Genomic DNA, 25,033 nt, shown 5'->3' on the forward strand with positions numbered 1-25,033 from the left:
CCGGTGAAATATGAATATTACCGTAAGGCTGATGTAATTGGACGATTATATGAAAAATGACCCTTAAGCAATAATCACCACTTACGCCTAAAAAGTACTTTTCGCTATTTTGACAGTTTTTGGCGCGTAGTGAGTTAAACGAAATTTCGTTATTCGCACGTCAATTTTCGTGGGAACATTTTAATGGTGGCTCAATAACCTAAATTGAATCGTTGTTCAAATTAGCTAGCTTCATATTTGGGAAAATTTAAATGAGTACATGAGTTAATTATTCAAATTTTTTCGTTACATAACGTATTCCAATAGTTTTCAGCGGGTCAAGGCGCAAATCTTTCAAATTAAATATTAATATTACCCTTTTCATTTTAAGTTTCAGCTAACACCGCAAAGAAAATCAAATGGAAAAAATTAAATCTAATTAGCAGATAGTTAAGGCAGATGTATGTTTTAATCTAATTAAAATTAATATCATAAAAGTTCTTAATATTTTTAATATTAAACTGGTAAAAATCCACCTACCCCAAATAATTTTAATTTAAAATTAAAAGGGTCATCCACCTATCATAATAACTAAAAATGAAACAGGAAATCCAAAATATGCAACTTACCTAATTAGTAAGCGTAGAAATTAGGAAGATTCCGTTTGAAAACAAATTAAGAAATACAAGTTTTTTGCCTCTCTTCGAACTTCCGATACACAGAATACAAAAATATTCAACACCCCCGCCTACCGGTTCGTCCTAATTATTGTGATAGATTCCCCAATTTTCTGGTGGCACTTGATGGCGTCGGTGTCGCCATCTAGCTTAAGCTATGATAAGCATTTTATAACATAGACAAGCAGGTATCGCTATCTAGTTCATGAAACGCTAAGTAATAGTAAGAAGACCTAGTTGTCATATACACAAATATCAAAATGTTCTTATTTTGAAAAATTAAATAAATAATATTTAAACTAGCAGCTGCCGCCATCTTCCCCCCAAAACGCTTAGTATTTTATAACGTAAACTAGCAGGTATCGCCATCTAGTTACCAAAATGATAAGCATTTTAAAATGTAACTAGCAAGTATCGCCATCTAGTTTATAAAAGACTTTATTACGTAATCAGCGCACTGTTCTATAAAAATTCCAAAACAAATCGTGGGAGATATAAAATAAAATAAAGACCAGAAATTTAATTCAAAGCGTATTTTATTTACGACTAATACCTTAAATTACCAACAGGATTCGTCAATTTCGTACTTTATTCAGCTTTTAAAGAGGGTTGAATCAACCGGGAGGGTTATCAAAAACCGGCTTTGGACTATTTTCAATTTCACCCTATGTATTCAAGGAGCCATGGGTGGAAATTCTTGACTGCGTGGAGCGTAACGTAAAAAAAACATACTTCACTTTCGAGGGTATGATTGGTCGACGGACGACGTCACGTGGTACTTGTATATACAAATTTCAACCTGTTTGCATGGACCTTTTTTATTTAGATATTTCGCCGAAATAAGTAAAACTTCATAGCCAGTCTCCGAAGCAAAATGTTGTCGGAAAAGTAGCTCATTTAAATGATAATTTAATGTTAGATCATACTTAAAACTAATTTAGATTTCACTACGGGTAAAAATTTAAATCAAAACTATGTCTCAATCCTGGGCGGTCGATGTTAAAAATTCCAAATTCTACGGAAAAGGCGGAAATAGTAAGTACTTTTCGTTGCCGTTTGGCTGTACAGAAAATTAACGATATTAATAAAATCAAAGATAGATAATTTAACGAACTAAATTGGAAAATTTAATGATATTATTGAAAACTAAGTTGAAAAAGTATACGGTATTAATGAAAACTAAATTATGTATATTTTTAAAATTTATAAATTGTATTCCTTTTAAAATATTAATATTTCATAAATACCGATGCCTTAAAAATACGTTTCCGCGTGAAAAATTTCGGATAGTTGATTTTTTTCCGCCTGAAACATTTCGGAAAATTAAATTTTTTTCCGCGTGAAAAATTTTGGAAAAAATATTTTTTAGTTTTTACGTACTTCGCAATGTCACGAAAAATTTATTTTGTTGGTTTGGTTATGTATAGTTTTATCTCCCCACGATTAAGTTGAAATTTCGCAACTGGTAAATTCCCCCTGAATACGAGGAAACGATATGGAAAGTAATATTTTTATAAACCACGGCAGAACGGACACGAAACGAAAATCTCGCGCACACCGTTTTCGTAAATAACAGACTCCCTGAATAGAAAAACCTGAATACCAAAGCCCAAAAAATCTTTTATTGGATTATGACCGATTCGTTTCAACATTTACCTAGCATTCGATAAAAATCTTTTGGCTTTTTCGAATCGCGGCAAAAAAATTAGTCTTTCATTCTGGAATTTCAAGGTTCGTTAACCTTATTTTCCTCGTATCCTAAATAATGAAAATATAGGTTCTCAATGACGTAAAAATTTCGAACTAAAGCCCGCTTTTTGCCGAACTTTCTTTCCTCGTGTAATAATTTATTATAAATAAACAAAAGCCTTAATCGGATATTACAAATCATATTCAGATGGAAATTTAAATTAGAATAAAGATAAATTAAATAAAAAAATAATAATTTACCGTATAGATTAGGAATTAAACCTTTTTATGATAAACACTCTTAACTACAGAATGTAATCGCGATAAAATCGACCAAAATCGTCAAAATTCTCTTTTATTCATTACAATATTTACCCGGAAAAAGATTTCAAAGTTCTAAGAGCAATCCAATGTTTAATATTTTCATTTGAAAAATTGGAAAATGTACCCAGATAGAGTGAAAGACAATATTTTATCTCGAAAACATTCGTTAAGTACACGCTATTGAAAATATTAGCATTTTGCCCACGTATCCGATCCGAAACAAGCGGGCCGTGACGGGGATAATAAGCCCAGTTTCTCTGTCTTAACCCGCACCCACCCGCAGATAAAGAAAACGAATTGAACCAGGAAGAGTCCTTCAGCGGAGACCTCCTGAAATACAACATGGCGGACGAAACTTCTTCCGTCTGGAATTTCTACAAAGATAAAAGCGTTTTTATCACTGGCGCCACTGGATTCGTTGGAAAAGTAATATGTTTCATTCACTTGGCTGGCTGGTTTTTGAATCTGGGTCCAATACGAGTCACTACAGACTAACTTATCAATCGAAATCCATTTGTATATTTTCCTACTGAACCGGTGCCTACGTTGTTATTAAGGCCCATGCACGTGAAATTTGAAATTTCTTAATCTTATTTCTGGCATTTTAGTTTGTAAATTCTGACCACTAAGTCAGCGGTTCCCACTTTTATTTTGCTATGGAACCCTAAATTATCCACCAAATTCTGGCAGAACCCCAACTCATTTTTTTTACTCATCTTAAACTCTTGACACAAACAAAGATGGCCGCGCTGCGAATTCTTGGAACCCCTGTGACCCTTTTACGGAACCCCAGGGTTCCGCGGAACACCTTTTAGGAACCGCTGCACTAGGTTATCTAGTTGCTTACGCAAAGGTAAGGTTTCAAAAGACCAAGACCCACAAAAAATATGGTGTTGCAAACTGTCGCGTAATAACAAATTTGGGTTTATTTACGATGTAATAACCGAGCTTTTACTTGATCAGAAGCACCTCTTGTGAATCGGAAGCAAAAAAAGTTGTTGCGTCACTAAAATGTACCGCTCTAGTCGAGAGGTGTGCATGGGCATGATGGGCCGTTATAATAACGTAGGCAACGACCGAAACATCCCTTATAGCGTTTTCCATTGGGGACCTCCGAGCACTGCTGGAGTGCTACGAAAGAAAATCGAATTCTATTGGGTCCAAAAGTGCAACTCCGAAAGGGAGGCACGTCTTCCATTGACCGTGTTGCCCCCTCGCGGAGTGCTCCGAGCTGCCCTTTATAAGGGCTTTAAAAATGGCCGCTAATGAAATGAGAGCTGCGTATCTGATAAAGTTAGCTCCTTAAAAGTGGTGTATTCAATTTTTAGGTATGACCATGGGTACTTCGAGAAACTCCGAGCGAAAGTGATGACGTAAGAAGCAAAATCAGAGTATGCTTCGAGCAAGCTCCGAGCAATCACAATGGAAAACGTTATTATTTTACGAATGATTCCTGCCATTAGATCGCCATCTATCGGCAAATACGAGTAATCCGTTAGTCGGCAGTACTCGCCTTTCCGAAAGTGCGTGCATAGGCCTTGATAATTTAGTCGGTTCATCCAGGGCAAAGGCTTATCCGTAAAATAACGCCAAGAAGAAAGTATTAGAGGGGTGATCTATCGGCGGCAATCATAAAATTTATGGAAAGTGGATCAAACCACGTGTCTAATTTTAAATTGGTACTTGCTAAAGGTTACCTATAGATGTCCCTGCATTGAATGGGGAAAGAGCCGGTATACTTAAAGCAGATGTTTAGTGTCTTATAATCGCAAATAATAGCAGATCAAAATCCTGTATTTTATTCGCAAAATAGTTAGGCAATCGTGACTTGGATGAAATCTTTGATTGGCCCTTGGTTGAATATCCGTTTTAACACCTTGGTATTTTAAGGTTCTGTTGGAGAAGCTACTTCGTTCTTGCAGCGGGATCAAGGCGGTTTACGTCTTGCTAAGGTCGAAAGAAGGTCAAGAAGCCCGTCAACGATTGGACACTATTCTCAATTTGCAAATGTTCGAACGGGTCAAGAAGGAAAACCCTACGGTTCTGACCAAAGTTCTGCCCATTAATGGGGACATATCTCTGAGCAGTTTGGGTATTAACCAGTCTGATTTGGCCCTGCTCAGCAACAACGTGTCGGTCGTGTTTCACTGCGCAGCAACAGTTCGCTTTGACGAGCCATTCAAGTACGCAAACACAAATTAGTCGATGATAGAGATTGATACATTCCCTCGGCAAAGGATGGCGCCACGCAACACTAAAAGTATTACCATCGACATGGGTGGTGTTCATAAGTTGAGTACCCTAGTGTTGTGTAGCATCATCTTCCACCAAGAAAGTGTAACAAAATTCTAATAGGCCTAGTAAAGCATGGGCCAAATAATGATAAATCCAGGACATGCCTCTTGTACCTTCATACGTACTAAATCGGTCGTCCACCAAAAGTGACGGGCGGCCATTTTAGAAGGCGGGGAAAAGGTACAAATAAAAAAAATTGGGAGCAAAATCAAGCAGAAATTTCCGGTTTCCCGAACGCCATCTTGTGTTGACTAAGTCGAAATTCGGAAATAAGTGGCGGTTGTAATTCGAAAATCCTGCCATATTAGTCCCTCATTTTTAGATTAATGTTAACGATTCTAGGAAAGTATATGTTTAATATTATATAATTATATATATTATACTAATTATGAACCTAGTACGTAAAAAAAAGTACTTACATTAATAACCACACTAGATATGATAACTGTGAATAAGTATTCCAGGATATTTACTACGACGACCACGTGTATTATTTTTGAAAACTACCCTTAAAAAATTTGCCCCCAAAGTGACGTAGGTCCGCGATCGCGCATTTTCCCCAATAGGGGGCAATAGTGGTCGGGTGTTAGCGCTGTCGGACGGGTTTTTCGCATAGTCATGTCCTGGATTTATCATTATTTGGCCCATGAGTAAAGCAAGTCTCTCCGTATTAAAAAATCCTATACAAAAATCAACTTACAATTGCTAGTTTAATTACATTCTTTAATTTACCCACGTAATATATATCTTTCGATGAAAACTTTTGACTATACTAAAACTATTTAGTGTTTTGGGAAGTGTAGTGCAGATTTTCTAGTGTATATGTGGCGTAGTAGTATACGTCACCAACTCGAATGAGGTTTTTCCTTTGTAATTATTGCCAAGGCTTAACTTTTATTGTGGTATACACTGAAGGTATACTAGTACCTTTGATTGGCATTACACATTTTCGCCTCACTGAAGCTATACTAGTACCAGGGCCGGCGTTACGGGGGTTAAGCGGGTCAAAAGTACCCCGGGCCCGGGCCTCCGAAAGGGGCCCGCTGGCCCGTGTGCCTAACTAAAATTTTCTGACTATTTCCTTACTCAAATTGGGGGGTGGGCCAGGGCCTGAGAACGCTTACCTAGGGCCCGAAATTTCTAGCTCCGGCCCTGACTTCGCCTCACTGAAGCTATACTAGTACCTTAATTTGGCATTACACATTTTCGCCTCACTGAAGCTATACTAGTACCTTAATTTGGCATTACACATTTTCGCCTCACTGAAGCTATACTAGTACCTTAATTAGGCATTTCACATTTTCGCCTCACTGAAGCTATACTAGTACCTTAATTTGACATTTCACATTTTCGCCTCACTGAAGCTATACTAGTACCTTAATTAATTTGGCATTTCCCATTTTCGCCTCACTGAAGTTATACTAGTACCTTAATTTGGCATTTCACATTTTCGCCTATGTCACGGTGGGTATTGCTGTCTTATAGGTCCACATCTATAAAAATGCGATTTAACTAGTTACGATGTCAGTAGGTACGATTGAAGAAGGCCCAGTGATGATTAGTTAGGCATTTATATGCCTAATTAATCACCACTGGGCTAATTAAATCGTATTTTTAAAGATTTGGACTCATATGACTATAATACCGACACGGTGCAGTTTGAGCCAATCTGACATGGGCTGAGTCTTCTAGCGTTTTATTAAAGATAAAATAGATACTCTGTACCCTAGAGTTCCGATAAGGCAATGATTTTGAATCTAGGATACGAGGTCTATATTATTTTGGGTTTTACGTAATCAGGAGACAAGCGTTGGTCTTTGCCTCGATTGACCGGCCAAATAAATACAGGTATTTCCTGTTAATTAGAATAATAACAATTTTAATTATTAACGTGTTTCAATTCAATTTAAAGCTGCGTATTAAAATTTTAGAAATATATTTTACGCTAAGCCTTGGCAATGAAACGATGCTCATCAAAACGAGTTTAGAGTGACGGCGCGTGACCAACGTCCTAAAAACGAATCCACTCCCATCCTCGCGACTGGGGGCAGATTACCTAAGCAGTTGGATATTCATGGTTGAAATAAATACATCATATGTAACATAATTACTCATAAATGTGCCACCTAAGAGCAACAAACAAAAGTCGTGCATTTCCCCCCCCCCGCCCCCCGCCCGTAAAACGTTCAGCGTAAAGGTTCGTCCAATGAAAATTGTGCACAACACTGCCCTAGCGTGTTTAAAGGTTAGCTTCGTTCTCCTTGTGTTTGCTGCTCCTAGGTGCCACCTTGGATTAATAATAGTAGTTCCTACCTGGATATATCACTTGGAAAAAAACCTGACTAGAAAATGGCTTTTGCGACAGTAGCGTTGCTTCGGCGATGTTAACGGAGAATTTCCGAAACTCCCGTAACACGTAGCCTTCTACAAGTCAGAGGTCGTAACAAACACTCAGCAAATGCACGATAGAGTGATATATACAGGTAGGAACTACTATTATTTATCCAAGGTGCCACTGTGTAACATTTCCATAGACAAAATTTCAACGAGACCTTGTTTCACACGAAACATATACCCCTAAAATCGCTTCGTTTTTGAAAACTCGTTTTCAAAACTAGCGTGAGAAATCGCTTCATGTTGGTTCGGGAAGCAACTCGTCCAAGTCGGTTAGCTTAGAATCGTTTTCAAAATAAGGCGGGGAAGTAAAATTGCTCATATTTTCAAAAATAATTGGAATAAAATTCTAAATGATGCCAAATAATATTACTGTATGTATAGTAAACACGATTAACTAATTGTTTTGGGATACATTTAAGTATTTTCAAAATTCTGGTCATAATTTAAAATGACGAACCGGGGTGAAGCGATTTCGCACGTGTGAACCAAGAGTTATCGTCGGCGGTCAAAACTGGCATTCAAACCAACCTAAACTCGGTTTTAAGCTCTAATGTGACCGTGGCTTAAGAATTGTCGTCCGCGGTCAAAACTGTCATTCAAACCTACCGAAACTGTGTTTTAAGCTCTAGTGTGACCATGGCTGACCAAAACTTATAATTCCCCTTGCGCTATGGAAATGAAATCACGAGATCGCGAGGCTCGAGCTAAACTATAGATTGCTAAAGTTAGAAATGCGCGAGAAATACCCACCTTTTTCAAAATCCGCTTGACAAATAGCGTTTTCCATTTGATTGCTCAAGATTCGCTCTGAATCTGTCTCTGACGTCATAGATCTCGCCCCAATCGACTAGAGTAAAACCGCAAATGGAACATTCCATGAACATATTCCCGCGTTTTGTTGTTTTTCGTCTGCTAGTAATTTGAATTTTCGCGTCTTGGTCCTCCATTTTGCCAAAAAATCTAAAAGGAACACGCGAAAATTTGCTCCGATCTCGATCTCGATCCGTTTATCTGTCGAAATCGGAGCACCCGAGAGCGCGAAATGGAACACGCGAAACTTGATCGGAGCAGATTTGAGCACGCTAATGGAACATAAAATGTTAATCAGAGCGATCTAGAGTGCTCGAGAGCAGACAAATGGAAAAAGCTATAACTTTCGTTGATGACTCGTTTTTCGTGACCAAGTTGGAAGTGACGTAATTTACGTCATAGCCCTTGAACAAGGTTTCATTAAAGAAAATGCTTTTATGGGATACTTACGAGTGATTATGTCACATATGATATATTCATGGTAATATCGTTAAGAGCTGTAGATTATGTCCACATTCAAGATTTTATTGGTAACCGTTAACGCCATTCTGAAAGGGCCACACCGGCGTTTGAAAAAATCGGCCCAAATTTAGCACGTGGTAGCGGATACGACCAATCCTATTCTGGAAACTAGCGTGTGAAACAGGTCAAACTTAATCGCCGGTGCGGCCCTTTAAACATGGCAGCTCCTCGTGATATCTCCGCACATGCGCAGGCACTGTTATAATTATTTTCCCCGATAGACGGGTGGGAATAAGCGTTTGCAGGCTTACTAGGAACATTCAAGGGCGCCGAAATGTCACAGAATTAATGATCGTCAAATCCGAAAGTCAGTGGGTGAAAATAGCTGATAGATTTCTTATGGTCAATTCGGACTAGACGAAAAATGATCCGTGTAAACATGGATTTCGGTAAAAAATTAAACGCGAATTATTTTCCTCAAACATATTTCCCTATCCAGCGTGAAAACGATTTATGCCCAGACTTGTTTTAACGGCAATTTTATTACGATATCCGTTTCAAGGACTTCTACTAATGATACCGTAAAACATTTTTCAGGACTTCCGTCGACATAAATGTCTTGGGTACCAGAAGAGTTTTGGAAATTTGCCATAAAATGCCACAGTTAGCCGTAAGGAAATCACCTATCTAACTACTTTTTATGAATAGCTTTATAAATCTAAAATTACTACGTGTAACCTTCTAATCTAACTTCGCCAACAATCGAAACGTAATAATACCAGAAGCTATTAAAGTATGTAAGCTCTTATATACGCCATCGGTAAGAAACAGTGTTAAAAAAATCAACGTGTATCTTTCGCCGCGGTGGTGACATCTCCCGTTGTAGCGCGGGTTCGAGTCCCGGCGAAGATGGAACATTTTCTTATATATAGAAAGGAAAATTAACTAGAGAAAACTGAAAATTTTATCTTTTAAACACAGAATTGCAATTGTAATTGTAGGCCTACTCATGATTTTATCGCTAAAACATTTTCAGTCACTTAAGCGCTAGGATTTGAACCCATGACCGAAAAACTCGGGGAAAACCCCCTTTAACGAGTGGGGGAAGAACTCGCAGATTCAAGAAGTTGTTGTTCCGAGTACAATTGGTACTCGTGCACCACAGTTACGTAGTTCCCTTGTTACAACTCTGTTGTTACTCGGTTTTACTAAACTTTCGTGCTTCTCTGAAGAGGGTTTATTATACACTTCTGATAAAACTCATTGAAATCTTTCAAGCGTAGAAAATATAATATTTTCGCAGACTATTTATGAAGTCAAATTATCCTTTAGGCACTTATACATGTGTCAACAGCCTATTGTTATTGCAACCGTGATGAAATAGACGAAATCATATACACAGAACCAATCCCACCTCAAAAGATTATCGACGCCGCCGAGTAAGTTCTATTTCCATGGGCCAATCAAACATTTCATTGAGTCTAGATGGCGCTACACTCCTCGGAGGTAGCACCTCTGATCTAGCGTCTGCCATTGTCAAATTAGATAAAAATGACTAAATCTGGGGGTCATAATTGCTGGGTTATCATAGAGGAAACGTAAATCAGAAAAATTGTAATAAATTTCCACTAACCTTTTTAGGTTTTATTTCATCCATCATAAATATCTAATACCAGTCATAAATAATCCTTACGCTACTGGCTGTCAAACTCTAATAGCGTCTGCTAATACGCTACATATCTAGTTTTCGACGGAAACCAAAAGAGGGCGTAGTGATAGCTTTCGTTCAACTAAAAAAACGAGTCACTTTGTCAGATGGGGAAGCGTAATAGGGATGTTGTAAGAAACGTTCACCGCTAGTGGCGTGACCGAGCTAGAGGTCCTCTAAATAGAGTGGCTTGAAATCTTCTAAGTAGATGACGAGTGTTTTTTTTTTAAACACTCGTCGTTAAAACTACTAAAGGAATAAATAAACACGTTAAGCCCTCCTACGAAAACTTAAACAGAACTTGCAATAGTGAGTGTAGATTGTACAGAATAAAGATACCGTCTACACAACTACAAGTTTTCTAGCACTGGCTTAACCTGTCTGGTAAATGTTGAACAGCCTACAAGTGAAATAAAAATGCGTCGTCCGCTTAGGAAGGACCTTAAGCTCGGTCACGCCAAAAGCGTCGAAAGCAGGGTTGGACATAAGGATATTTTTTTAGAAGTCAGCCTGGCTAGTGAGCCTCAGATTTCGATTAATTTTAGTAGTCAAATGCCGTGACTAGTGCCTTATGTCCAACCCTGATCGAAAGTTTCTTGTCACATCCGCATTTAGATTATGTTTCCGCCGCTATTAACCCAAGGAGTGGAGGGACATCTATCGGTAACCTTTAAAGTCGACCAATCTTATTAATCACTAGCTTTGAGGTAAATCGTCACGTATCAGTTTTATGAAAATTTAAAGATTATCACCGATAGATCGCGCTGTTAATGATCGTTTTTCTTGCGGTCGTTATTTTTTCGGATATGACATGTCCTAAATGAAATCTGTTATTGGCCCATATACATTTTTAATCAAATCCCTCAGTTAGAGGTTCCTCTTAAAAATTTCCAGATGGATGAGCGAAGAACTACTTGATACAGTCGTTCCTCGTTTACTCAGTGGGCGACCGAGTAATTACCATTACACCAAGGCCATTGCCGAAAACCTACTAGTTCAGGAAGGAGGTAATCTGCCAATGGCAATAGTTCGGCCGTCGATTATTGCGGGGTCATGGAGGGAGCCACTTCCGGTAAATATCAAACTTTATAGCTCCAAAATAGGTGTTTCAATAAAACCAATTCATCAATTCGCTTGAAAGTATTTATAGAAAGAGACTGGACTTGCAAGCGACGCTTTATATAGTCCTTGCTGCTAGGTTTAAATTGGTGCCAGAAATAAGGGCTGCTTTTCAAAAGGACAATATAATCACGACGGCGAGCGTTGACGCAAAACGCCTTCGTGGCGTTTTTGCCCTTTAGAAATATAAAACCAACCTTAAGGAGAAATATAAAACCAACCTTAAGGAGAAATATCAAACCAACCTTAAGGAGAAATATCAAACCAACCTTAAGGAGAAATATAAAACCAACCTTAAGGAGAAATATAAAACCAACCTTAAGGAGAAATATAAAACCAACCTTAAGGAGAAATATAAAACCAACCTTAAGGAGAAATATAAAACCAACCTTAAGGAGAAATATAAAACCAACCTTAAGGAGAAATATAAAACCAACCTTAAGGAGAAATATAAAACCAACCTTAAGGAGGAATATAAAACCAACCTTAAGGAGAAATATAAAACCAACCTTAAGGAGGAATATAAAACCAACCTTAAGGAGGAATATAATAACAAACTTTAGGGAAAAATAAAACCAACCTTAAGGAGAAATATAAAACCAACCTTAAGGAGAAATAATTAGTTAATTCCTATTTCCCCAAAAGCGGCGGTTTTTCGAAGTTTAAAAATGTATGTACAGTGTATCTATCGTTGGAAAACAGGGTTGCAATGAATATTCGATGTACAGTAAATGATTTAGATAATCAATAAAGTGATTATGTCGAATCTAGTTGACTTAGTTTGACTTGATTTTGGATTGCATTTGGCTTCTTGACTACCAACATAATCTGGTAACTGGCCAACTGAAAATATTTTTTTTCAGTAATCGAAAATTACGAAGGGGGGACATAAAAGAAGCGGTTTTATTTATTGAAGCTCCTATTAGCATAAGTGTAAAATATTGTTACATAAGTTTTACTGAGAGCTATTCACAAGACAGACTGCATTACGGGCTTCATCGCCGTTTTGCGTCCGCTTGCTAACGCGTCACACCCAGCCTTTGACAGGGCCTCGCTAGGGGGAGATTTTCTTCTTGTGATGACGTCGATCCGTTACTAGCTCTCAACAAAATATTCCCCAAAGTGACAAACTTATACAATATTATAGATTTATGCTATTGGTTATTACCGGATTTTCGAGATAATAATTTAACCACTTACGCAGGGATGGGTGGATAATTTCAACGGCCCCAATGGATTTATCGTCGCGGTAAGTATTGGCGTCGAAGCTTAAACTGCCTATGTCAAAACTATTCATATTTTGAAACTTTAGACCGGAAAAGGGGTTCTCAGAACTATGGTCGTCAATGGGAACACGGCAGCCGATATGGTACCCGTTGACGTCGTCTCTAACATGTTGGTAGCGGCCGCGTGGTACATTGGCACGAAAAGGTATAACAAGAACGAATACGAATTTTCGCGCTATGAATAGTGTAGCAGTCCCGGCTATCCCGTAAGTTTCATCAATCGCTGCTAACCCGTTTTATCTTGCCCCAACTTTCTCGGTTGCCATGGCAAATCGAATGGGTAGTGCAACGTCTCCTTTTGGGAAATTTCATATCTCATATAGGTCTACATTACGGCCGACTTTGAACTAAATCGGCAATAAACACCTCGGGTACTCTCCTTGTGAGTGCTGTTGGTAGTCCCTCGATGTATAGCAATTACGGTTCCGACTGTACCGACAGTTTTATGTAGAAATCAGATGACAGTTTTAGAATTTCTTTACAATGAATAGTCTCGTCGTTAGATCATTAGGAACGATCTGGTGTAAAGTGTTATCACTTCCTTATTTCCAGTCTAAAGATCCAATGTAAGTACTAGTTAACTAGTAGAGTGGTCTCAATCTGTGATTAGCTAAACTATCGGGGAACTTTAAAAAAGCGCGTACGCTCGTAAAAACGAGTATACGGACGTTACACTATTCATAAAAATAACGAAATATCAATGTTAAAAATGTGTTTTTAAAGATTTATTTTTACTCAGGCCCAATGACACCATGATCTTCAACTGCACATCAGGGCCGTTTAACAGGGTTACTTGGGGAGACATACATCGTATCTCTTATCCCATCCTACTGCGATATCCTAGTATGGAAATGTTCCGATATCCAGGAGGAAGCTACAAAACTAGCAAACTTTACAACTCAGTCTGTCAACTCTATCAGCATTATTTACCAGCCTACATTGTAGATTTTCTAGCCAGGGTAACTGGTCAGAAACCAGGGTAAGTCAAATTAATTCGGAGAACTTGACTGACCTGCAGCATTGCCAGACTTACGATAATTATTGTAATTTCGAACTGCAGTACTATAAATTCAACGATAAGTTAAAGTTAATAAAGGCAAAATTAATAAATATTTTAGTTTCCCCAAACGTTGTTTGTCTTTTTTACCTTTTCGGCGTTGTTTAAAGTTAATAAGGACCACCGATAGACTATAATGCAATTAAATTACGCGAAAAAGTAGAAAGTCCATATTAAAAAAAGCTAAACCCTAACAAATTTAAATTAAAGAGAAAACTTACGAAATACTAGGACCAATAGGTCTTCGAGAATAAAATTACAACGCGAAACTCTAACCAAATAGATCTTCGAGTCAAAAACCAATTAAAATGGAATTAAAATAGCCAGAATTATAAATTCAACGGCGAACTATCTAATAAGCTTTTTTCGACAATTAACCTGATCAGTTAGAGAGCCACGTGGTGGGCAGTACGAGAAACGCGTAAGCCCGCTTGATTCCTCAGTTATGAACTTATCGCGTTGACAACTACGTGGCTATGTACGACAATTTTAATTTAAAGATGTAAGTTTTATTTTTTCTTGGTTTTAGTCGAGACATTTTCATTATATTTAATTGTTACTAAAATTTTTAGTTATCATAAATATAACTTCGACCAAGTTTAACGCCAATGTTCTATTAAAATTCAAATTGACCATAAATTATTTAAAGAACGATATTTTTTCTGGCAACGCTGCTGGCATGATCTTTTTACCTAATGTAACCTTTTCAGCTTATAGAGGTACGTAGCAGTTTAGGGGCTTCTCGCGTTGGTCGCTACGTGATTCAATGTTGAATGAAAGTGCTAACATGCACTTCAATAAAACCGATACAGAAATTCGCTAGGAATTATTAATATACTGAGTCTGGACATGCAATGTGTTGTCCTTGCCGATTACACTAGCCAGGTTCACACTTACCCCTATACACTCTTTTTAGAAACGTTTACTGGGCGCCGCCATTATCTTACAGACAACCAACGAGCAAGCCCTCTACCGCAGAAATTTCATCCCCCCCAAAACCAATTTTTTCATCACCCTCCTCGTAGACTGTAAGGTAATGGCGGTCGATTGGGAAGGCGCCTTTAAAAGAGTCTATAATCGCTTGGTTTTAGATAACTATTTTTCAAAACCAGCGTGAGAAATCGCTTCGTGTTGGTTCGGGAAGCAACTCGTCCAAGTCGGTTCGCTTAGAATCTCTTTCAAAACGACAAAGCGGGGAAGTAAAATTGCTCGTATTTTTAAAAATAATGGGAATAAAATTCTAAATAATGTCAATTAATATTACTGTATGTATAGTAAACATGATTAACTAATTGTTTTGAGATACATTTTAGTAATTTAAAAATTCTGGTCATTATTTGAAATGACGTTAAGCTTTGGCTATAGAGTAATGGCAGTGCCACGTCACACGACGTCACCCATGCTTTTTCCTATTCATAAAAAATTCGCGCCCACAATGGCGGCCATGGCCAAAGCTACGGAGTGCTACTACTGTATAAGCGAACCGGGGTGAAGCGATTTCGCACGTGTGAACCAAGAATAATCGTCGGCGGTCAAAACTGGCATTCAAACCGATCTAAACTGGGTTTTAAGCACTAGTGTGACCCTGGCTTAAAGCGGTGCCATAAATAAGGATTGGTTTTCAGTAAGTCATGGATTGTAGTTGGCTTCTTTGACTACCTAAGTGAATCTGGTAACCGACCAACCGGAAATATTTTGTCCAGCCATCCCGCTTTGGGGTAAAAAAGAGGGTGTTTAATTATGGAGCTACATAAGCTACGGTTACACTAGAGCTTAAAACCCAGTTTAGGTCGGTTTGAATGCCGGTTTTGACCGCCGACGATAATTCTTGGTTCACACTTGCGAAATCGCTTCACCCTGGTTCGCTTATAGCCATTTCAAATTATTACCAGAATTTTGAAAATAGTAAAATGTATCCCAAAACAATAAGTTATTGTTTACTATACATCAGTAATAATTTTTGACGTTATTTAGAATTTTATTCCCATTATTTTTGAAAATATTAGCAATTTTACTTCTCCGCCTTGTCGTTTTGAAAGCGATTCTAAGCCAACACGAAGCGATTTCTCACGCAGGTTTGGAAAGGTAGTTATCTAAAACGATTTAACGAAGCGATTTTAGGGGTAAGTGTGAACCTGGCTATAGCATTTGTTGATTTTTAAACAACTTTGGAAGTTTTACGAATATTGTTGGGACCCTTTTTTCGGATACCTTAGAACGATATTAATTTCTGTTTCATTACGACAGAATGGTTCAACTTTATCACCGTATTCACCGTGCTTTGGGATTTTTGGAATATTTCACAACTAAAGAGTTCACTTTCCACGCTAACAACGTTATAATGCTCATGAATGAATTGGAAGGTCGTGACAAAGAAATCTTCAACTTTGACATTAGAGATATCGGTTGGCACGAGTACGTCAGTAATTACGTCAAAGGAGTTCGCAAGTACCTTCTCAAAGAAGACGAATCCAGCCTGCCCGCTGCTAGGACTAAACTACGAAGGTATAATATGACGTCACTTGAATTTAGTAGAAACAAGTATATAAGACTACTTCGGGAGAATGACTAGATGTCGGGGTTTAGATAAAAAAAATTCCCTTTGTTTTTATCCTTAACCAAAATTTATTTATCTGAATATAAACTAATTTGTTTTGCATATTTAATAGTTTCATAACCGCGAATAATATAAATTTTTATGAATAATCAAAATTTTGGCGGTTAATTTATCTGTTCCGCCGAGTGATTGAGGCGCGTGCCGGTGACGATTTTCCTCCCCCCTCTTGGTTTCGTGGAAAGTTCGAGCATGATAGCCACGGATCGTGTCAACATAGTCTTTCTCCTGAAGTAGAAATTAATACATGGCCTTAGAATCTATTCTTTGGTACTGGGTGATTATTGAAAGCTAATTCTTTTTGCAGGATTTACGTCGCAAGTACTTTAGCGCAGATTGTCTTCGTCATTGGCTTACTACGTCTTTTTTACAAAAACTCTCGTTTCGCGCGACGTTGGTGGTGGAGAATGATTTTTGCTCTAGTTCAATTGTTACAAGGACCCTTATCGGGCCCTCTCTCTAAAATTTTGGGATAATTTTCTGTATACAAATTTAACAATTTAATGCACTTTATATATTTCTTAATAAAGCTTTATATTTTTCCACGTATTCGAACTGTTTTTTTTTTTGAAAATTTCAGGAATAGCTTATCGCGTAGAAAATTTAGTGCTATCTCTAGTAATATCCAATGAGGTAGAATAAATAGAGATCCAAACAAATCTGGGACTCGCGGTGTAGTCGGGCCAGGGCGGGCCAGGACGTCGCCCCGCCTTTGTTTTTCCATTTTTCCAGGGCGTGCCCCGCCTCTTTTTTTTTAACTTTCCAGGGCGCGCCTTGTTTATTTCGCAAATAATGTTTATCGAATAAAGGGGTGTGTGAATTTATTATAAATTTTGCCCACAGGAAAATACCATAACAATTTCCAATAGTTACCTAGGTAGGGCCAGCTTCGATCACGCTAAATATCGAAGTTGGATGTACATTTATAGCGGCTGGTACAGCCAACTTCGATTACGCACGAAATAGAAGTTGGCCGTACCCATGTAGCGCCCCGGTTCTTTTTGTTTTAGGACTACACCACTGCTCGCGGGACACGTTTTATTTGAGTAGGAGAATTAGGCTAAGTTTCAACTTTTTCCAAGCGTGTTGGCGCCACCTGTTTCTATAAGCAGACATTAATATATTAAGGGTTTAGATTTCCAATAACACCATAGATGGCGCAAACACGATTTGATTAAGTTCATTTAATGGGCCTCTCCAACTCAACAAATACTGTCCCGCGAAACGGTAGGTCCTGGAAGGCGGATTTGGATCTCTATTTATTCTACCTCATTAGTAATATCAAGGTTATTAAATTGTAGGAGGTTAGATTTGAGCAGATTTTGGATGGTGCCCATAAATCGGACTCGCTTTCCATAAACACCCCATCTTTCATCATTATTGCATGGTAGCGCCATCTAGGTTAGCTGTTTAATAAATTGGCTAATTACATTGATTATAGATAAAAAAATTAAAAATATTTAAAATTATGGCTATTTATTTTAATTGACAAAAGAAAATAAATTTGATTGTATTAATACAGTTTAAGCTAGGAGCAACAAACACAAGGAGAACGCAGCTAGCCTTTAAACAAGCTAACGCAGTGTTGTGTACAAATTCCATTGGACGAACCTTTAAGCTGAACGTTTTACGGAAAGGGGGAAGACAATTTCCGAATTTTTCCCTTCCGACGGCAGCAGACGCTAAAGGCCCAAACACACTTACGAATTTTCGTGCACGCGCCCATGCGCCATGACTTCCATTCTATTTAAGCCACACGACGCGACGCCATTTGCCAGCGAAATTTCGCGCGCGAAGGCTAAGTGTGCATCCGCCTTAAAGCGTCTAACCAATGAAAATTGTACACAAGAAAATAGACTACATATGACGTCTTGCGTTCTCCTTGTGTGGGGTGCTGTGTTTGTTGCTCCTAGGTTTAAGATATTCCTCGAAAACGTGTAGGGAAAATTTGTAGGAGTGTAGACGTAGGTTTATTTTGTACAATCTGCACTCCTTTTCCCTTTCACGTTTTCAATGGCTAGTTTAACCTGTCTATTTTCACAATTAACATTGATTTATTATGTTTTATAAAAATATTTAAAAAATAATATTCGTAGTTTTATTTTTCTTGAAATTTTTATATTTCTACTATTTTCCAAAAAAGAATTGACGGATTTTGAAATGACGTTTTAGCGCGCGACACTACAGGTACATGTCTTGGCACACAGCCTTCTTTGCGTGCTTTTTTGACCATAACAGATAGGGGTTTTTTCACGCGCAAAATGAATTTTAAAAGCCGTCAATTGAAGGGCAATACTGGTGTTTGAAAACTCCGGACGAAAATAGTGTATTCCTCCTCTTTAGCAAATCTAGAAAATAAATTTTCTTGAAATTGTCCAGCCCTACTTTCCGAGATCCCGCAGGAAACTTGTAAAATTCAAACCCCTGCTTGGTCCTTAAAGCTTGGAGAAGGGAAGTATTCTGGAGTGGAAAAGTCGGGCGCCACCTGCGGCTTTGTAAAATTCCCATCATGCTCTTTTTGGTCGGACGTCATCAAGCCAAAATGATGGCAGATAAAGCTGACGTCCGACCAAAAACCGGTTTAACCGGGGTAGTCTGGGTAATTCTAACAGCAATAGGCAGAAAAGGACGTTCTTGTTACCGCTATGGGATTTTCCACTCCAGAATACTTCCCTTCTCCAAGCTTAAAATGCTACCCAAGGGTACAGATTCTTTTAAGGAGATTATTCGTGGGGGAATCCATAGCTTGACTACCTGGGGTGGGGACCCGTTAGGGGAAAGAAATTTAACATGGTAGATTGTAAGGGGGAAGCGATACGCTCGTTTAATGTGTACAGGAGGGCTGGGAAAATGGCAGGGTTGTTCAAAATGCTTTTTTTAAATGCAAAATACTTTCTCCATCAGGCCCAGACTGGCTCCTTTGGGGGCCCTCGGCTAGAGACTGAAGAGGGGCTCCCTTACCGGGTGGTGGGGGGTATGAAATAAAAATCTAAATGGTTATTTATAGGACAACAAAGGACCTTTAAAGTCAAACGCATCTAAAGGACCTTTAGGAAAAATTTATGAGCAATATGGGCCTCGTGAGCCGGGTCCCTCGGCGATCGCCCACCAACCGACCTGGCCAATCCGGGCCTGTTCTTCATAACTAAAAATGCAAAATACTTTCTCCATAACTCAAAATGCCTGGATTAAATAAGTAGCAAAATGTAAATTGGTGTTGACAGCTCAAAATAAAAATACAAAATGCATATGAAAATGGTTTTTCAAAATGCACTCTGTTTACTTTTACCACTATCAGTGGTAAATTTATTAATTACCACAATTTGTAATAATTTATTATTAATTAGTAATAATTACTTAGAGATTTCAAAACCACCATCGCAGCCAGCGTGATAAATAAAGCGGTGGCACCTCAATTTCAATTAGAATCGTTCATGGAAAATTGTAATTTATAAATATATTTAAAACTATTTGCTTTTAATGTCGTTTCTCAACTGTTTGACTAGCATATTTCTGAAACATCTAATTTTTATATTCCATTCTTCATATAATTTCATAATTTTTAATTCCCCACAGAAAAAATAAGCCTGAGGGCGGCATGACCCAACAAAAATATCAGGTGTTAAATTTTAACATGAATGGCATTAAAGGACTTTAGAATCATTTGGATTGAGGAAAAATTACAAAAATTTAATTGGTCATCAAAAAGGTACGAAAAAAATGAGTAGCTAACTGAAAATCAGAGCTATTATTTTCAAATGATTCTTTGGCCCTTTAAATTACATATTTGTGCATAAAAGTAATTTTTGACCTATTTAAAATAGTTAAGAAATACCACAAATATTTTCATTTCATATTTTTATATGACAACTCAAGTTACAACTTCCAGTAATTTTTAAAAGATTGTTTTTACCAAAGTATATTAGTTATTTCTTTAAAATTAATAGGCATGGTAAGTTAATTGTAACAAATCATACAAGACTGTTTTTCTGTCAAAACTTACATCAACTAGTGAGTTACCTTTAAAAGTTTGTTTTATCAAAAGGGAGGGGGGGGGGGGAAGGATATTGTTTTGGCACTTTTCACTTTTCAAATAACCTACCAATTCTTTTATTTAAATTTCCTAATTTAGAAAGTTCTAAATTATTAGTTCAATGCTTCATCTTTACTATCGTTAATGGGGAAGGGCAGTTTTAAAAATAGGAAATTGATAAAAAAATCAATTTCGAATTTGATTTAGGTACTGGGGAGTAGCTGTCATCAGTGGTGTAAACTTTAGCTAAAATAAATTTTTAAAAAAACCTAATTTTCTTTTAGATATATATATAAAGTGGTTCGTACGATCTTTGGCTGAGGAACTAACTTACATCTTTTAAACAGTTTTTTTAACTTAATATTTTGAGCTAAAATTCGTTTAAAGTTTGATCTGGAGTTTTTCACATTATTGGAAGTTTAATTGATTATTATTATTAATTCTACGAAATATAGTCACGATATAATCACAAAATATAGACTATGGAAAATTCTTTAAGGAGTGAATTGAAAAGTTCAATTTTAAACCTTTGAAGGTTAATTTGGAAAATTTAATTTTTACGCAAACTAAAGATAACATGTTTACGAGGGAAAGACTGTGGCCATTACTATTACGAATCGACTGGGTCTTTTAACATCACATGAGTTTCCTTTAAAAATAATTAACTATTTTCTCTTTTTAATTCTTATTTTTTTAAGGCCAAAGTTAGAAAAAGAGTGAAATATATCAATTTTAAAACAATATTTATGTAACCTATTATGTAGCTTTTTTTGCAAAATAACAAAACTTTTACCCATTTTGTTTTACCTTTTTGATAATGGGTTTTGTAAATAAAACGAAAATATGAAAACTTGAAAAAGAACTGGCCACCTTTTTCAAATTGGCCGTGACTTGACTAGATCACCAGTATTTAATCGACGGCGTGGTAAATCTCCAAACATTTCTTTTTCATCACGGCTACTCATGGCCAACGCTTGCATGCTAGCTGCGATGAGTTGGGGATCAGGACTAGGATTTTTCTGAAATGATTTAAGTTAAAAATAATTAAATGAAATGTAAAATGTAATTGTAGTTTTAAAGAAAGTTTCAGATCCATGAACAAAGTTTAAAAAAATGAAGCTTCTAGATGGAAGCACCTTCCAGAAACTCTTAAGCGACTAGCCTGCCGTCTATTGGTAGCAATGCATACTAAAATACATTGCATCACAAATTAAGTGTTTAAGCACTAGGAAACGGTTGTAGCCTCAAAGTTTATTTAAGACCATGCGAGAGGCTTATAAACTGCTGAATTTGTCTGCTAAGCAGATGCTTTATTTATTCAAATCCTCTAATATTAGGTTTTCCTAAAACTGAAAGGCTAATTAAGAAACAATACTGTGGTTGATGGACTTCAACCCATGTTATACTTACCATATAAAATCTCTGGTCAAAAGTGAATGTAATTAATGTTTACATAAAATTTAGGAAGAGGCAATAAGGAAAGTGAACACCCATTTTGGTAGCGATTGCAGCTTGTGCAAGTGGTTTTGAAAGCTATTTTAGTGCTTTGAAAATTGGATGGAGCCAACACTCACTTTAAATTAAAATTAAGACTAAAACTAACTTGATCTTCTTCATCAGAGAAATCAGGATGATTGAATGCAGACCAAAGTGGAACAGTAATAGGTAATGAAGTAGCGTAAGCTTGACTTCGATGTTTGGACACCCCTTTTTGAGGTACCCTATTTTTAGTTGCGCTCTCGTCTACCGTACTATCTGAATATTCCAAATGAAAATTTAATGTCTAAATGATTCATTTAAAATTAAAAGTATTAATACCATCTGTATCTCCTTCCTCATCTGACATTGGAAACGCTGCCGCATCATCCTCTAACCCATCCATGTCAAATATGGCTATAAAATGATGAAAAATTCAATCATAAGTTTAACGTACAAATGATGAAATATGAAGAATTATAACTAGAATACTTACTGCTAGCGTCAAAACTCATTGTACTATGAATAGATTGAGCTCTCCTACGATTGACATTAAGCTCTTTTCGGTGTTTTAAAATATTAGTTGCCATCACGCTACTTGGAACTTTAACAGGCGTAGTATTAATTGAATTATCATTCACCATTTTTTCTAATTGGGAGTGTAAAAGAAGTTAAGTTTGCCATAATTTCTTTTTAAATTAATTTCTTGTAAAAAAGTACCAGAATTATCGGGAGAAGTTGGTGGTGATGGAAATTGTCCTAGCGACAGGGGAAGAGACATTTTCAAGGGCAACAAACTTCGGCAATGCAAAAGATCGATGAAAGCCTGTTTCTCTTTCATGATGCGACTTTGGAGATCATTGTACTCCGCGTATTGGTTCTCGGTGAATATCCTAATTCTTTCCTCCATTTCTTTTTGTTGTTGGCACAGGAAAGTGTTCGCTTGCTGCCATACAGTTTGAACGACATCACTTGGTATTAAATTTTTTGATTGTTTCAATTCTACAAGGAAGAAAAGATTTACATAATTTTCAAACTTCTATAATATTCTTCCAAACATTATTCAGAGGCTTTTAAGATACAAAGTTACTTTTTTTTTAATTTTGACTTTTGTTTTAATAAATGTGTTAATTTAACAGAGTAACTTTGTATCATAATTATAATAAACTACCCTATTTTATTAATTTAAACTTAATCATTACAGGGTTGCCACAAAATTTTGAGATTCAAAGTCCATTTTCCCTGACTTTAAGGTAAAATATTTTGTTATTGCTGTGTAGAAAAATTATCAAAATTTTCCAAGGAAATAAATGATAATCATAGAATTTGTCATAGGTCTAGTAAGTTAAAAGGAACCACCTATGGACGGCATTGCAAAAGATTTTAAAATTAGCAAATAAGTAGATTAGTCCATTATGGAAAGGGATAAAGAAGCTAAATCCTAAACAAATTTGAAGAAAATTAAAATTACCTTCAAAAAGTGTCAAGAGAAAATTGAATTCCCTAACTCTTCACAAATTCTTAAAATTCAGTCTTTTTAGGCCCATTTTTAAATTCCCTGAAGTGTGGCAACCCTGCATTATTTTCTAACAAATTTTTAAGGATTAAAAATTTAAAAGTGAAAACAAAATATGTATTTCGCTGGTGTTAAAAGTTTCTATATGGTTTACTTAGAGAAAAAATGAAGGGGGGTTTAAAGTAAACTATTTTACACTAAGAATTGATGTTTGTTATGATTTTTTCATCACATCAAGTGAGGCTACATGAGAAACTTTTAAGTAAAATGATGACAAACCCTGTTAATATGACTGGCCCTCATTAAAAAATTTGCACATGAAGCAGCGTAAGTAACATACTTATGGTTTTCAAAATCATAAACTAACCGTAAGACGTTGAAAACAAATTAGACGAGGAAGATGAAGGCAAAATGAGCTTGTAAAGTTTGGAATAATTTTCCGATTCTTGTAATTCTTTGATTTTCTTGGTATCTTTCTAAAATGATACAAATATTGCGTAGATTAAAAGTGAAAACTACCTTTATATTTTTTGAAGTACAAAAAATCTAACGCAAATTGTTTACAAGATTAAAGACAACCCTATAAAGTAACAAATTTTCTTATCTTATCAACACAGAGGTTAAGACACTAACGAAGACAGATAAAAATATTGTAAGAAGTGATGCAACTAGGCACGAGTCTTAAAATAGTAACATAGGATAATAAATATGGTTAGAATTACCTCAAGGGTTGTATTTATTAAAACCAAATCGTTATTTGTCGCATGTGTATCTTGGTCGCAACAAAAACAAGTGGAAATTAAAATTTGGCCAACTTGACGTTTGGAACACAAGCTGGGTTGAGCCTAAACCATTGAAAATTTTCTTATATTTACAACCATGGCAATAAAACTACATCTATCAATAACAGCCTAATAATTGCCTACCAAGTTTATGTTGCACGATTTGCTAAGCACCTTGATAAGCTTCAATTTTAAAAAAGAATCATTTACAGGAGGAATTAGCTGAGACAAATCAACAGGCTCCACTATATTTGTACTGATCGTGATATTCAAGCAACTGCACGTAAACTGCATTTCTATAGCGCATAAGATAAAATAATTTGTAAAACCTGTGACAATAAAATTGAAAAAAAATTAATCGTGTTATAACAATAAATAAATAAAACTATCTCCAACAAAACATTTTTGATATCGCACAGCTTGTTGCTAAGCGTCGGGAACCTGTTATAACACGTCAAATTTTTACGCTTAAAAATCGGAATATTACCTAAATTACCTTATTTTCAATAAATTTAGTCACCATCGATATGAGAATAATCGAAAATACTCACTGACAATGACGGGTAATTTATGTTAACAAACTGAAAGAGTCGGAAAAGACAGCTGAAAATTTAACATAAGCCTCGTCGTCGGATTAGCAGCTTCCCTCACGAGTCACTACGCGACAGCTACTGCGTTTACTAACGACAAAAGACTGACATTTGTCCAAGGACTTTTTTTCGGATTACTTAGAAAATTAAGGAGTAAGAAAACGAAGACGACACTTTCTTATCCGACGGATTATTGGCAATAAAGTTCAATTATATTAC

General features: G+C 36.6%; 3 protein-coding genes across 4 annotated transcripts in view; 2 read left to right on the forward strand and 1 right to left on the reverse strand.

Moving 5' to 3' along the window:
- The window catches only part of LOC149948981 (mite group 2 allergen Tyr p 2-like), a 327,603-nt gene that overhangs the window by 241,893 nt on the left and 60,677 nt on the right, over positions 1 to 25,033 (forward strand). The window lies entirely within an intron of this gene.
- LOC149948989 (fatty acyl-CoA reductase 1-like) lies at positions 1,322 to 16,966 on the forward strand. Of its 2 annotated transcripts, XM_090174201.1 has the most exons (12): positions 1,322 to 1,401; positions 1,483 to 1,691; positions 2,953 to 3,095; positions 4,560 to 4,852; positions 9,231 to 9,303; positions 9,966 to 10,072; positions 11,236 to 11,413; positions 12,665 to 12,709; positions 12,773 to 12,891; positions 13,486 to 13,725; positions 16,051 to 16,308; positions 16,725 to 16,966. In XM_090174201.1, exons 2-12 carry the CDS (start codon positions 1,631 to 1,633, stop codon positions 16,891 to 16,893), a joined length of 1,686 nt encoding a protein of 561 aa, XP_090030327.1. In that variant the 5' UTR covers positions 1,322 to 1,401; positions 1,483 to 1,630; the 3' UTR covers positions 16,894 to 16,966. The 2 variants fall into 2 exon arrangements, with proteins under 2 accessions (XP_090030327.1, XP_090030329.1); XM_090174203.1 differs by lacking the exon at positions 1,322 to 1,401 and having other exon boundaries at positions 1,445 to 1,691.
- Positions 21,273 to 24,999, reverse strand: LOC149948990 (uncharacterized). Its single transcript, XM_090174210.1, has 9 exons — positions 24,776 to 24,999; positions 24,369 to 24,520; positions 24,165 to 24,287; positions 23,810 to 23,918; positions 22,647 to 22,928; positions 22,423 to 22,575; positions 22,269 to 22,343; positions 22,054 to 22,205; positions 21,273 to 21,469 (listed from the first exon to the last, which is right to left on the reverse strand). The coding sequence occupies exons 2-9, from the start codon at positions 24,516 to 24,518 to the stop codon at positions 21,326 to 21,328; spliced, it is 1,188 nt and encodes a 395-aa protein (XP_090030336.1). The 5' UTR covers positions 24,519 to 24,520; positions 24,776 to 24,999; the 3' UTR covers positions 21,273 to 21,325.

The sequence above is a fragment of the Leiobunum rupestre genome, chromosome 4 (genome assembly GCF_980474605.1).
Source record: "Leiobunum rupestre chromosome 4, qqLeiRupe1.1.hap1, whole genome shotgun sequence".
NCBI classification, from domain to species: Eukaryota; Metazoa; Arthropoda; class Arachnida; order Opiliones; family Sclerosomatidae; genus Leiobunum; species Leiobunum rupestre.